Source organism: Biomphalaria glabrata, chromosome 12 (assembly GCF_947242115.1).
Source record: "Biomphalaria glabrata chromosome 12, xgBioGlab47.1, whole genome shotgun sequence".
NCBI lineage: Eukaryota > Metazoa > Mollusca > Gastropoda > Planorbidae > Biomphalaria > Biomphalaria glabrata.
In genome coordinates, this window is record NC_074722.1 from 14029091 (window position 1) to 14044832 (window position 15742).

General features: G+C 35.0%; 2 protein-coding genes across 3 annotated transcripts in view; one reads left to right on the top strand and one right to left on the bottom strand.

Moving 5' to 3' along the window:
* Nucleotides 1-8841: 8841 nt before the first annotated feature.
* On the bottom strand, nucleotides 8842-9228 carry LOC129922127 (scaffold attachment factor B2-like). The gene has a single exon (XM_056006780.1). It carries the CDS (start codon nucleotides 9226-9228, stop codon nucleotides 8842-8844), a length of 387 nt encoding a protein of 128 aa, XP_055862755.1.
* A 1137-nt stretch (nucleotides 9229-10365) lies between these two features.
* Nucleotides 10366-15742, top strand: part of LOC106075235 (tectonic-2-like) — a 28841-nt gene continuing 23464 nt past the window's right edge. For both annotated transcript variants that reach the window (XM_056006389.1, XM_056006390.1), the window contains exons 1-4: nucleotides 10366-10523; nucleotides 12782-12829; nucleotides 13227-13282; nucleotides 14968-15097. In XM_056006389.1, coding sequence (XP_055862364.1) covers nucleotides 10415-10523; nucleotides 12782-12829; nucleotides 13227-13282; nucleotides 14968-15097 — 343 coding nt within the window. In that variant the 5' untranslated portion in view covers nucleotides 10366-10414. The remainder of the gene's footprint in view (nucleotides 10524-12781; nucleotides 12830-13226; nucleotides 13283-14967; nucleotides 15098-15742) is intronic.

Here is a 15742-nt window from a genome sequence, read left to right on the forward strand (position 1 = left end):
ATTATGCTAGGACCAATTTGTACAAATGCCCCTTCTTCCCTAGTTGCCTGAGCTAGCCAGAAAAACCAATGACATCGCAGAATTTAAGTCATTGGTTAACATGCAGGACTAGAAGCATGACGCGTAGGACGTAATCATCTTCTTTTTTGAAGTAACGTCTGTATTTTATAAGATAAGAAACTAAATTTATTTTAAATTTAATTTATTAAAAAGGTGTAGAAAACAAATCAAACTTGAATATGTCCAAAGAATCAATATTTAATTAATTTTTTTTAGAAAAAAAAAAAAGAGAAGTAAAATGCTATGAAATATTATTAGATTTTATTCAACGAAAATTAAGATAATAGATTTGTTAAAATAATGCTGTAAATAATTTATTGGAAATTATTTCAAACAATTTATAAATAATATTGAAACGTTATAAGCCTACATATTCTTTAACCAGCTTGACAGCTCTATAAACTTTGAAACACTATATTAAAAATAAACCGATAATCGCTAGTAATTTGGTCGCCATCGACAGCCATTACAATGTCAGTCCGAAAATGTTTCACGTTTAACTGAAGCAACATCTCCTTAAGCTAATCAAAGTAACTTCTCAAATTAACCAAAGTAACATCTCCTAAAGTTAACCGAAGTTTGACGACATTCTCAGGTTTAGCCTTTACAAGTACAGGTCAATGACCACTATCAGCCACCCCATCTGGTCACTCTGGTCAGTCCCCATCTGGTCAGTCCCCATCTGGTCAGTCCCCATCTGGTCAGTCTTATAAGAAAATTACGGCACTTCCATCTAAACCCTAATAAAGCGCATAAAATGGAGCTCATGTTGCTGAGAGAGGAGAGACCTACAAGGCTGGGGAAAGCTACTTCAGCTTCAATCCATATAATTTCTATGATTTAAAAATAAAATTAAAATGCACAGAGCGCCACAGCCAAGTTCTCTTCCAAAGGCATACTTTTCTATGTATTTATCATTCGTTTTAATGTTGTGTTGGTTAAAACGTTCACACGGTTTTAAAGTTGAAACGTAACATTTTTATCCCCCCACCCTTTTTTTTTTACAGTTACGATATTGTCAGCTGAAGATATAAAAATTAAAGTTTTCTTTAACAATAATGTTTTTTATTGTATTGACAGCCTAAATATTTCATTGCCCGGGCAGATTTACTTAGCAACGCGAAGGTTTATGCGCTGTATGTTGATAATCTTACATTTTAATTTGCAAACACATGAATGTAACATGGAACACACCACGAGTATGACGACATCTTTTGATCGAGCCACTGAGTGACGTTTAGAACTTGGTTAGGGTTGTCAGACGTCCGCCAAAAAGCAGGATACGTCCTGTTTGCGGTTGTATCCATTGGCATTGGACTACAGGTGAGAAAATGTCCGGCTTCCTCTGTGTTGTTTACTGCAATGGCGAATTATGCAGACATCGAAATCAAAATCATTTATTTCATCTAGATTTAAACACTCTGATTCATAAATGCATCCTAAACAGCAGCGTTTCTCAGACTTTGGGACTCGCCCCTAATCCCCTCAAATGGGGGAGCGACGTTCTGATTAAAGGGTGGGGCGGCGAAAGAAAAGAATATTTCTTATATAGTTCTCCACCCGCGTTTGAATATGAGTAAAATTACATAAGTAAAGTGCCCCTTTCAGACCCTGTTGTTCTATATGGCAGATGATGTAAAGGTCACCTGTTTCTGTTGCCTACGGTTAACGAGGGTGTCATGTGGCCAGCACAACCACCAACCGTCTTTACTTTTCACAAACTAATGTAAGGTTCTCATGAGAGCTGGGTGGACTCAGACTAAAGATACCGAAATTAAAAATTCCAGTCTTCATCAGAATTCGAGTCCGGGACCCCTGGTTCAGAAGCCAAGCGCTTTATTGATCAGCCACCGGTATTCAAAATTACATACTCACTATTAATTTGGTCGTCATTTCCAGCCATATTACATCTCCAGAAGTTAAACGAAGAAGAGCAAGCATTGAACCAACACACTTTTAGACTAAAACAACACGTAATTACTTCGTCTCTAAATTATTATGACTTAGCTGCCATTTGGGACGAAACCAAAAACAAGCACAAAATCAGGGGAGATTAACCCAACAATACAAAACACAGAGATACTAAATGACGACGTCGTTACATGTACTAATGTGTTAAAAATTTATATATTTACAGCAAGAGACTTTGTTTTACTTTCGAATAAATGTATAGCGTGCGTTCGCGGGCCGCATGCATAGGCATAACCATTGTCCGCCGGTGGTCGATTTAACAAGCAAGGTTACGACTGTGGATAAAACCAAATATCAAGAGAAACCTTGTTCACTTCTTAACATGTCAGGAATTAAAAAGATTAAATACGGCTACAACATTTGGTAAATATATTTTACACCTGGAATCGTTAGTAGATGCTCTCAATGATCGTTTTCGTGATTTCGTTTCACACGAACAAGAATTTTCGTTGTTTGTATGCTGCTGATAATGTGCAACTAGAGCTGATAGAATTGCAGTCAGATTCTTTGTTGAAAGCGAAGTATATAGAAGTGGTTGTACCAAAGTTTTACAGTTATTTACCTGAACGTTACGTTGAATTGCGGAAATTCGCAGCCAGAATTCTTGCTATGTTTGCAAGCACTGATATCTGTGAGCAGTTCTTTTCCATAACAGTTCTACAAAACACCACACTGTTCGAGATTATCTGATCAAAATTTGCCATAAATGATGAGTGTCAGTATCAAACAAACTTCAACCTGACATTAATAAACTTGTTTTTCCAGAAAAGATGTCAAGCATCAGAAAAACGAAAATAATGCCTAATCATAGTAATTTCTGTGCTCATTTGGGATCTACAATTTGGCTAACTAAGAGACAGGTATTTCGTTAATTATTGTATTCTATTGTATTGTAATTTACATAAAACTAATAGGCTATTTTTTCCAACTGATTTGTGGCTGCGGCCTTTCAGGTCATAGTACGTTTTTTTATGTGGCCCGTACACCTTAATGAGTTTGACATGCTTGAACTAAAGTGTTACTACTTTACTACAGTTCAAAACGTTTCCGTTATTGTGATTCTTATCGACTTTCTGGCGTTAGAATTGTGGGAAGGGTTTTGAATGTTGTACTCGTCATGCGGACGACGTTTATTTGACAAATAAAAATGGTCCAGCGTTCGAAGATGGTCTTGTGACGATCATGGCCGTTACAGACGAACCTGCTCGTAATGTAGCCTACCTCGAATGTCCCTCACATAATATTATGTAATTTTAGGCCCTATTCAAAGTGAATATGGTGGCCCCAAATAAAACTAAAATTAACACCATGCAAATATAATAACGCCATTTCAATGATATGGTTGAAACCATCAATGCTGCTGAGTAACGAAATGTAATAAACCATCTCTTTGCATTCTCCGTTTTTCATTTGCATTTGATGCAACAGACTCGAAAAAATGTTTTGACATATTTACCAATAGAAAGCAACAGGGTTCTAAAATTGATAGTCTCTTATAGTAGAGACTTAAAGCTAGGCTAATAGACATGGATATCTTCAATGTTTGAGATTCGATCCAGGTCTCGCAATTTTTTTCCCTAACAATTGGATGCCCTAGGCGGCTGCCTTGTTTTCCTTTGCCAGAGTCTGGTATGTTGGACAATAGGGAGGACGGAGTGACCCAAAGAAAGAGCGCGTCTCCGACGATGGCATATCTTTGTATCTTTTCTGAAAGTTCTAGCCATCATAAACAAACCTCTGGCCAAAGCCAAAGCGCATTTGGCAGCCTTCTTATGAGTATATCGGATTAGTCGTTTCGACTACGCATATTAAGCAGTGGTTCTTTAAACACTTTTGTATGGCTCTAATATCTGTGTGATTTATAGAAGGCTTCTAAGGCTCCTCGAGAGATTCCATCAAAGGTGCCTTCACTCCATAATGGGCCTACGCTGGCAAGAGTACCTAACAAATAACCATGTAGACCAGCGGCTCTCAACCTTTTTAGATCCACGAATCCCTAATACAATTTTTCACAAGGAGGCGACCCCCAACCGTAAATTTTTTTTGTCATAGGTCTAGGTTAATGTGATTTGGCTAATGATATGGTTATCAAAATGTATAGAACTAATATCCATGATGTTCATTGAATTGTTACAAATGTAGCCTATTTATTTAGTGTAAAATAAATGTGTGATTTAATTTTTTAAAAAGCAATTTTATGATTTTTATTTATTTACTTTTCATTGCATGTTTATAATATTCACATAGTTTACAATTGAGAAAGTATTACCAATCATGGAAAACGTGGAGACAGTATTTTCAAACACGCCAAAGTTAGTGCGAAGGTTGAGCTTGTTTTTATTTCACTAGATTAGGAATTCACTTCAAGTGTATTTCTGTATATAGACTTGATAACTGACAGGCAGAAACAAACAAACTTGTTTCACAAAGATACAGTGTTGGAAATGGAGGATGAAGTCTAGAAAAAATCTCATATAGAATAGAATGACTGCTAACAATGGACCTCATTCACCAATCGTAAACAAACAACATTTAGCCACGTGGTTCTCCTATCCCTTCTATACAAATTACGATCTAATTTTTAATACACAATGGCTATTACATAATGGCTATTACATGATTGTTTTTTTCGTTGTGTTATCAATTTTATCTTTCAGTGTGTATATTGCATACATTCGTAGTTGTAGGCTACTTCATTTTACTTGTTTAAAAAACGTTTGAAAAGCGCTGGGTTAAATTATGAATATATTGTTTAGATTGAGGATTATTTTCACAGAAATTGTATAATTGTTACATCGAAATTCCCTCCCAACTTTTGAATGATTTTAGTTTGGAGTTGGTGCTAACCATATAGGCCTATAGGCCTAGTCTATTGTGCTAACCCCATATTAGTCAAATCAAATTATAAAAAAAAAAAGAAATGAATATGAGGCATAATCGGTTGCTATGATAGCCTACTAATTATGATACTAAATAAATGTTGATATTAAATATGAGTAAATTTGTTACAAAATATCTGTTTCTTAGAGACTATAAAATATAGAAATAGGCCTCCTTGTTGCTTGAAGTCAGGTTTATAAAGTCGAAACCAATGACCAAGAGTACCAGTACCACTTTTAGTCTACTTTGGTTGCAATATAAACATTCTGAACACTTGGAATTTCACTCTCTTCAATTAGAAACAATTAGTTGCATCTATTGCTGTGTAGGCTTATAGCCCTGGCCCACAGACATATGGCTGCACATAGACCGCTCTTATTGCGCAACTTTCCTCTTGTTTATCTAGGAAAGTTGGACTTTTATATGCGTCTAGTTGTCTATTAACACAAAAACAGCACGGACACTGTTTCATATCCGTCTTTGTTGAGCCATTGGATAGGCTGGGTTATATAATTCCACTACCTAGCTTTTAGTTCTATATCCTGTGCTGATGAATTCCAGACTCGAGTAACCTAATATCTGTTCTGTCAGTGCACGTCAGTGTTTTTAGGCCTAAGTCTTGAACTTTTTATGCCCCCCTTCCAGAAAGATACATCCGTTTATCCCCCCTCCTTTTAGCTAGAGGGTTGTCAGAGCCTCTCTCCTTCCCCTCTCCCGGGCGCCAAGTTATTTCCCGCATTTGAACTAAAGCAGTTTTAAATCCGGGCGTCAGGTGTAAGTGCAGGTGTAAAATGTACTAACTACTGAACTGTTCGAGACGTCGAAGGCACATGTGTCCCACCAAGGTATGGAATGGGAAGGATCGTCATCAACATTTCTTGAGGCCTGCTGGTTTGGATAACGGAAAAAAAAAACGATTGTAAGACATTCGTTAGAAATCAGTACGCGAGAAAGATGGTTAGAATTGCAATTGGTAGAAATGTAGGCCCTATTCTAATAGAGAGTATTTGAGTCGATCTCTTGAAAAATGTAGGGCCTATGAAGTTCCAACTGTAAGGTGAAATGATTAATTTAATAATCTATGTAGTTTTTTTTTAACAAAATTAGTAATGTTGACGTTTTACGATTAATACTCAAACAAAGAAGCATAACTACAATGGAAATAAAACGGATTTTTCGGTCCTGAAAGTAAATATTCGCACCCATTGATAGTACATTGTCCCACTCACACAAGGGGCTACGCCCAATCAGTTGAGTAATTCTAGTGTACAAACAATGAAAATCAACTCTGACGCTATTCCAAGTAAGCTTACAGACAGTTCAAAACCAATTGGCTATATAGAGGCTCTACCATACATAGGTTGATAAAAAAAATAGTGCTTATAAATGTCATGAATTTATTAATCACCAAAGAGACATTGCTAAATATAAAAGCCAAAGCCCTGATTGACTCATCACCAATTCTTCCAATGAGATACAAGTGTGAAGCTAAGTGCTAAAATGAAGCATACATTTTATAAATAGAACTGGACCATTCAAATTCAATATTTTGCCAAAAAATAAAGGCAAGTCTTTGTATTGCTGCTAGGCGGAGTTTTTGCGTCAAGAATCAGTGCTTTGTGCCCTTTTCAAGACTCGCATTGCTCGTTGTTATTAGTACTCTAGGAATGCATTAATATAACTAACATAAATACATCATTCTCCCACTTAGTGGATCTAAAAAAAAATAATTTGCCCAAATATTCTTTACCATTTACTTGCAATGACTAAGCACTTTTCACGGTTTGTGTGTGTGTGTGTCTGTAAGACGTTACAGAAGGCTTCATTGGTCACAGGGTGGGTCCTTTTTGGACTGTTGGTAGGAGCAAGGCAAAAGCGTTTTATTCTGAAGGTCTACTATATTTAGAATTCACGGATCAAACGTATCTATAGTGGAGGTACAGGTCGTTCTACTGAATACTGATACAAACAAATTCCTATTTAAAAAAATCAACAAATGCTTTCAAACTTCTTGACTGTACTAACAAAGGCTTCATAATATGGCCCTTCGTATTGATAACAAGTAGTCTAGATACTTCCTTGGAACTCAGTGGGAAATACGTAATATACACTGACAGCTATTCTTTGCAACAAAACGTTTTTTATGCTGTCATGTGTAAACCTATTTAAGTTTTTATTCTTGAGACTTATTATGAATCTCACAATCTATTCTCAACATACAAAACATAGCCACATCGCTTCTTACATATGATCTTTACACATTAATTTCTATTTTTATGTTTCGTTATATGGGTCCGGTTATAATTGATTTATTTCATATCAAGTTAAAAAGTGTCTATATATTGTAATAAAAGTTATACAAAATATTGTTCACAAAAAACGTTATTCAAGTTTTTTCAAAGTTTTTAAGTTACAATATAATACGCCTACTGCTGTTTAGCTGTCTACCAACAGTTTGGTGCTACAATTCAAAGACCGTCCACAACAGCAGGCACATTCAATCCCAAAGGAGGAAAGAAAGAAGTACAAACCTCAGAAAAGGAAATTAACTTTACAAATCAGAACTTATTCATATGTAGGCGTATATTTTAAGTTAGTAAATCAAAGGCTTTAAAACAGTGAAACTGTTAAATATATATAAATTATCATTTACCATTTATCTCAGATGGAACGACTTTGAAGAATATTGTACTAAGTGGAAGTAGGCCTACTTGGATAGCTTAGTAGCTAATAAGTTGGCCTTCCATCCATGGGCGTAGCCAGAATTTTTTTCGGGGGGGGGGGGGGTATTCCCTTACATTGTTGTCTTGTTTCTGTTCACATGATCAGGCCGAATAATTGATCGGGAGGCAACAGTATCTAGGAGAAAACGAAAATTCTGAGGCCCAATTTTCCCTCTGACTCTAAGACTTTTACTTTGCCCTAGCACAGCGACTGGGATGATGGTTGCAGGGGCTCTCATTTTCTGGGTCGCCGGTTTCCGCCCCTCGAAGCCGGCGAGAGCTGGTTTCCCTGATAGTCGTGGGAACATGGTCTTGCATCCGTTTCCGCTCGGTGCTGGGCTACTGCTTGTCTATGAGACCTTCTTGTGCAATTTCTTTGAAGATGGCCAAGTTCACCACAGTTCCAACAACGTGCACGGGCCCACCTTTGACCTTCTGGTATTTGAGTTGTTCTACGTTCATCAAGGGCCTCTGTCACCCTCCTAAGGAGTTGCGTAAGATCTTCCTCCTTGACTCCCAGACTCCAAACTTGATGAACGTTCTCAGATGACTCTTAGCGGCTTCGTATGAGAGAGCGTACACCAGAGCTTCACATGCTTTGCGCTTGCCACTAATTCTGACGGCTTTCTTCAGCTCTGGGTCTCGAAGTGAATCGTTGAAGGCATCTGTGATAATTACTTCCAAAAAGTCTTGTGCGGCTGTTGGGTAAGCAAGATGGGCTAGGCGCTCTATGTCCGTCTCTAACTCTTGTAATGTGTAAGCAAGATGGGCTAGGCGCTCTATGTCCGTCTCTAACTCTTGTAATGTGTAATCAAGATGGGCTAGGCGCTCTATGTCCGTCTCTAACTCTTGTAATGTTTCATCGGGACGTTGTTGACGGGTCTTCAGCTGGACTCGATAAACTTCTTGTAGATGCTCGTCCCCGTATCTGAGTTCCATAACCTGGACTAGAGCAGCGTAATCTTGGTGGTTCGGGATGGACTGGAGAAGTTCAGAAGCTTTTCCTCTCAAGGCTAGTAAAAGGGCTGTCGCTTTCTCCTTGTTGCTGTTCCATTTGCTCACTTAGGCTGCAGCGTTGAATTGTCGCTTGTAGACAGACCAGGAAACGGAACCATCAAAAACTGGAGGATTTATTTTCATAGACACTTCTGGTACACATGACATAACTTTAGTCTCCAGTAAATTGGTCTGTTCACCTTGTACTTAGTTATTCAATGGCCTTTTCCACAGCGTCAACCCTTTGCTTCATCTGCTCGTCTATGGTGTTTATTCTTTGGTTTATTGTCTCCTCCATGCCTTGTATGCGCTGATTCATGGTCAACAACTCGGTTTTGATTCCCGAATCCATTTTGTCTTTTTCTTTGATGTTTTTCTGACCCGAGTTCATCTGTACCTGCATTGCAATCATGAGCTCCACCACATCCGGTTTTAATTCGAACAAATATGTGTCTGGGTCCTCATCTTCATCCAGCAGGGCTTGCCGGAGACGTGTTGCCAAGGCATCTCTGTTTCCGCCTAACGTCAGCCCACGCTCGCGGAGCTCCCGCTTCAGTTCCTTAACAAGAAGCTGTTCAAGGGTTTTCATAGAAGCCATCAAAACGTGCCACTTCTGATACCAGTTGTTACTTTTCTCTATAAACCCTTGACAAAACAATGTGGCTAAGTCAAGAACCAGACAACTTGGGCTCTGATAGAACGAGACACTTTAATGAGTGTAATAAATAATGAAGAGAAAACAATCAAATACTTTACAAATGGGCAGAAGTCAAGGTCTGAATAGAACAGTTATACACAACCTTGTTTTTATGAAACAACACATAGTTCATCGTCAGATAACCCCAAACACCGTTGACCTACACGGAGAATGTTTAGGCCTACATCCGTCCCTTTTAAGCACACAGGCCTGTGTCGCATGAGTCGGTTGATTACACAGAGTCTACACTGACCAGCATCATAGATCAGTTACAACAATATATATATATATATATATATTATTTGAAGATGTGTTTTATTTCAAACCCTGCTGAATGGGATTTTAAGCTCAAAACCCTTTTGGCTACGCCCATAGAATTTAGTGTGTCTTTTTCTTTTTTTTTTTTTTTATACTGAAGAGGTATTATTTAGCTGAAAACCCCGCAATTTTGGAGGTTTTAACACAGAACCCCTCTTGGCTACGCTTATAGATTCTGGTGACTGATGAATGGATAGTATTATATTTATGAGGGTGTTTTATTGTTATTTCGGAGGGGTTTTAAAATCAAAATCTTCCTTAGGTAGGCCTATGCTCTTGGAATATCGGTATTTTGTCGTTTGCATTTTTTGTTTTTGTTTTGTTTTATAGAAGAGGGGGATTTAACTGCAAATCAACCTAGTAGGGGGTTTTAAACTCAAAACTCTATTGGTTGTGCTGGGGCAAGTGAGGGTTTAGTACTAAAATCTCACCTAAAATAAACAAAATCAAAGCAAAAAATCAGTCACTAAACTCCAGGGATTGTATTTCGGGGGTTCATCCCCCGCCCCCCGACTACGCCCATGCTTCCATCCATCCATATATATATATATATATATATATATATATATATATATATATATATATATATGCTTTTCAAATTATATGTATTTAAAATCGATTGGTTTGATTCAAATCATAATATAATATATATTACTTCGTAGTAAATTCTGGTAACGATTGAGAATTTATAGTTTAAATTTCATATTCCAGTCCAACATTTATATGCAACCAAACCAAAACAACCAATTTTGTTTGGACATGGCGGAACATGCAATTGAAAGAAATGTTAAGCCAAAACAATAAGATGCCATTAGATCTAGTTTATACTTTATTATATTTATGCATTTACATTTTACAAATTGCATCAGCTCAACAAGGTAAATTATTTTTCGGTTAAATTAGATGAACTAAATCTAGACTATTCAGATAGATCTTTGAATTCTTTGAACTTTACTTTATCATAACTTTAACTTTAATTAACTTTAAAGTCTTTATATTATTGTTATGTACTTTTTTTTTGAATGAATTATGTTACTTCGATTTTGACTCTACGACTTGACTTAGAGTACTTATTTAACTTATTTAAATTAGACTTAGTTAGACTCAAGACAAGACTGTCTTAGACTAGTAGGCCTGAGTAGCAGATTTAATAATTAGATGATACTGATAGACAAGATCTCCAGTCTTAGAAAACTTAGAGTCTACTCTCTACTGAATACTCACTCAGTCACTGTCTTATTAATTGTAAAGAATCTAGAACTAGATAGAATATCTATTCTAGATATCTATAGGCCTACTATCTATACTATAAAGTGCAGAATGTAAGGCGTATGTATCATTGTACGTGTATGCCTTCGATGGGAAGTTTTACCAATAAAACTTGGCATAAATGTTCCTTGGGTACTAACTGTAACTGTAACGTATCACGCATGTATTGTAAAACAAACTAAACAAAAAAACAAAACAAAAAAAAAGTTGCCCAACTCTGTTCGCTATGAAAGTGGTAGGCTACTATTTCATGGATCTAGGCCATATTTAAATCTAAAGGATCTAGGTCTAATTTTTAAAACACTTTGCACGGATAGCTTTTTTACTTTGACACATAAAAATACAAAATATATTTATTGATTTGTGTTTCAAAAGCATTTTTATATAAATTCGTTCCTTATATCTGTGAATTTAGATGTCCTGACGTACTTTATAATCCCCTTCATTTAACAAATCGGGTAAACCCATTTTAATTGTACTTGATATTCTATTCATCTCGCGCTCCCTTTTCGATTTTCGTTTTTGTATTGGCCTAATGGGTAAACCCATTTTTGCAAAACTACTTTTATTTTCGTGGCGAATTAGCTAAATTTAACATACATCTAAATCCAATCCACAAGATTAGTAAACACAAACTAAGGCCTGCATGCCATGGGTAATGTCCGGCTAGCGTAGAACTATATAAATCAGTGTAAGTAATAGAAGATCCCTGAACTCTACTACTCTTCTCTAGAAAACATAAAGAAACTAGAACAAATACAAAATAGAGAAGTGATATTTATAACAAGTGAATATTTCTGATTTGATTAGAGTAACACCATTAGTAAAATCACTTAACTAAGATACACTTGAGGATAGAAGAATAAAAAGTAAAGTAGTTATGTTATACATAATATATTAAACACTAAATTAACCATAATTTACTAATAATAGAAAACAAAACCTAATGAAATACTCAGAAAGACACAAAGATAGTGGCACATTTTACATTCCATATGCTAGAACAAATTTGTACAAGTGCTCCTTCTTTTGTTGCCTGAATAAGCCAGGAAAACCAATGACTTGGCAAAGTTTAAGTCATTGATTAGCATGCATGACTAGATTGACTCGTGAAATGCGTAGGATGTAATTAGCATCTTTTTTGAAGTAATATATTAGGTAAGATATATTGGCCTATGTAAAATCATATTTCCATATTGGACCAAATAGATTATATAGAATCTATAAATAATTTTAATCTCGACAAAGAGCTTGATTTAGAAAAATCCAGATCTATTAAATCTAGTACAACTAGATCTCTATGTTTTAATCATGTACTAGATAGTCTAGATCTTTTATCTATAATTTTGTAGACTAGACTTTTAGCAAAGATCAACGGATCATAAACGAATTACATTAATTAACCGTTATATAGCCTGTTATTAGATTGTTTTTTAGAAGTTCCTTCAGAATTGAAGATTATTACATCCAAGTAAAAAACTTTGCTGGTGATGGCAGTGGACAGTGTTTGATCCTGGTACCATTGAGAAGACAGTCCAGGGCACATACCACAAACACACACACACAAAAACACTACTTTTACTTTTCATTTTGCATAACTTTGTTATTTGTTTGACCTTGGAAGAAAACAAAACTAATCTATCAAGACTCAATTGGTATTAAAATTAATTGATTTAAAAAAAAACATTCCTCACATTAATGATGGTTTTGTGATATGCACTTATGATCAAAAGATCATTTTAATTTGTATTGCTTACACTGCTTCTTGCTTTGTTAGCTATTTATAAATGGCCTTATTAAACTATTTAGACTTTTTGTCTTGAAGGGTATTTTAAAATCTATTGTTTTATTTTCATATAATTATCAGGTACCAGTCAGAATATCTCATGTAGAAGTAACTTATCCCCTGCAATTGGTCAGTATTTTTTTTTATATTAATAATTATTATGTAATAATCTAAAGCATAGCTTATATAATATATATTTCTTTTATATATTGTTAGTTCTTATGTCATGTTTTTGTCTGAAGTTCATATTTTTATGGATAACAACAGCCTTTCACATGTAATTATGTTATTTTAATTTTTTCTGAAGCGAAATTTTATAGGCTTGCATATTTATATTTATTGAAATGGCCAATTCTGAAAAAAATGTCTTCTATGTTGGTTTATGTAGATATTTCTATTGGGTGACAGCATCATGGATACAATTGTGAGACTGTATTTTACATAAATATTTAATTGAAGTGAATAAAAAACTTTTTTTAGACCTAGCACCTACTTAGTTAAATTGTTTGCTTTATTCTTTTTTCAGTTCAAGCTGTGACTTTTAAACCAGCCAGGGCTACAACATACAGAACATCGTTCACAGTCAGTGTACTTATAGTTTTTTGTTTTTTTTATAAATTCTTGTTTCAAAATTTCTTTTTTCATAGATATTAAATTGGAATTTTAAATGTATTTTCAATCAGATTTAGAATATATGCTAGAAATAAATAATTTAATTATATATTTTTTATATATCCGTAAATTATTTATCAATATTGCGGTCAATAAAGTAAATTATAATCTATCTTTTTAAAAGGGATCAGCTCAATTTTAGCTTTATATCTGATGTGAAATATATTAGCATGTGGGTCTATTCTTTTTATTTGCGGGATCAAATTTAGCTAATGTTCCCCCATTTAGTGTGTTAAATTACATTATTTGAAACCATCTAATGACATACATATCACTCTATAACTCTAATTATTATATCAGATTCTAGTAAAGTACTAAAAAAACAACATAATGATAAACTTCCAACGTGTAGAGAATATGTTAAATGTTTAATAGTGTTCTTTTAACTCATTGTTAAGGGGGAGAAATGTCTATTTCGGAAACTGTGAGAAACTTTAATATAGCCTTATAGTTATTTTTATATGATATACCAGTGATGCCCAACCTAATTTGACCGGCAGGTCATTTTTGTTACCGACACTCAAAAGTGTCATTAGCCACATGACAGAAAAGGTAAAAAAAAAATGAAAAGAAATTGATCTGAAACAATTTTATTTGAAACCCGTGGCTCTCTTAGTGGGATATTTGAAGTAGATCTTTGTTTTTTTTTACGCGTCGGAAAATGGCTCTACTTAAAATGTGAATATCAGTTATCATTGTATTATAGCTATTTTTTTGGATTATTATCATGTTCCACAAAAAAAGTAAAGATACGTTCACTTTTCCTGTTAGATTCTACATTTAAAGTTCACTTATAGTTTCTTCGGCTTTCCCATTTCATAAATGTAGACATGTTAAAAGTCATGGTACCAATCAATCATAGAAAAAGTGAGGGCCTAACATAGGTAAAGATACATTTTCAATCTTTTTTTTTTGGAGGGAGTGGGATTTTCTACACTTTTGCCGACCGTTCAGCAGGGCCGATGCAACCATGTCGCAGGCCAGATCTGGCCCACGGGCCGTATTTTGGGCATCACTGCAATATACAATAATGAATAAAAGGAATGTGTCAGTCTTTATCTTTATTTTTATATACACTGTGATAGGCCTTGCCCTTGTAGTTGTTAATGGCTGTCTGACTTCGACAGATTACACTGGAGATGTCTGAGTTTCTTGTACGGGTGTATTCAATGAAATTAACAATGACATACACATGTAAAAAGTAGAAAGACTAAGTCCAAACCGTTATACAAATACAACTGATGGTTACTACTGAAAAGGCCACAGTTGAGTCTATGTCTGTAATATCACATTATTCCTATGTAGTCTTAACCAACTTAAATAATCTATAACCCAACTAGGTTGTGACGTCACTAAATTCACATTCAAAGTCTGTCAACTATGGTGCGTCTCTATACAAATTAATAATACTAACTAAGTGTCTCACAACACTCAGACAAGGGAGAGAAGTGATTTAACAAAAGCATTTTTAATGAAATTATCTCCATAGATGGCTAATAGATTTATAAATCAAATATTTTAGCTCAAAATTTGGTTTTCTTAGTGAGAAAAATGTGTAATATTTTAGAATTTTAAAAGATATTTTTATTTTGCAGTCTATCATTTCCTTGAGTGTGCCAGTGGCCAGATTAGATTTTTCTTGTCATGCTACCATTGTGGCCACATTGGAGGAAGCTGAGTCAGCTCTCCAGAACCCAAACTGTAATTTCACTAGCTCAACTACAAGTAAGGAAAACTTCATTTGTGCTAATGTAACACTTGTATAGAGTTTAAGTTTGTTAGAAAGAAATCATTTTTTACTCATGAAATCTTTGCAAATAGGATGTGACAGATGATTTTCTAATGTTTCTTCATGAAGATTATTAACACCTAGCCCTAATCTGTAGGGCCACTAGCAGGGTTCAAACCTAGCATCATGGATTTTGACAGTCCAGGGTGTTTTCCACAAAAAAGCAGCCACATTGTTCATTTTAACAAATCAAATTAAAATGTATTTAGTCTCTTCTCCAGTTGTACATTCACTTTCTGGTCTGTCTCTTTAATCTTTTCTCCCAATTATAATTTGTCTTTTGCTAGACTTAAAGCCTTTTAGTTTATAATTTTCATACAGATGAACAAATAAAATGTTCTCACCAAGTATTAGTCGTCTTTTAAATATGTTCACAACAACATCAAAAAATCATCTAAAATTTTTTTTAGCTTTGTAGTTAAAAAAATAAAAAGTGTCAGGAAAAGGAAAAAAAAAGGGCTCTTGCCTCTGAACTATTGATGTGACTACTTTAATGATATTATGTTTGTCCTTGAAAGTTTCCTTTGGGTAGAAATAAAAAATCTTTAGGTTTAACAATTTATATCAATATTAATGATCTA

Excerpts from the sequence above, each read along its gene's own strand:
- LOC129922127 (XM_056006780.1), bottom strand. The coding sequence starts at position 9,228 with ATGGCTTCTATGAAAACCCTTGAACAGCTTCTTGTTAAGGAACTGAAG.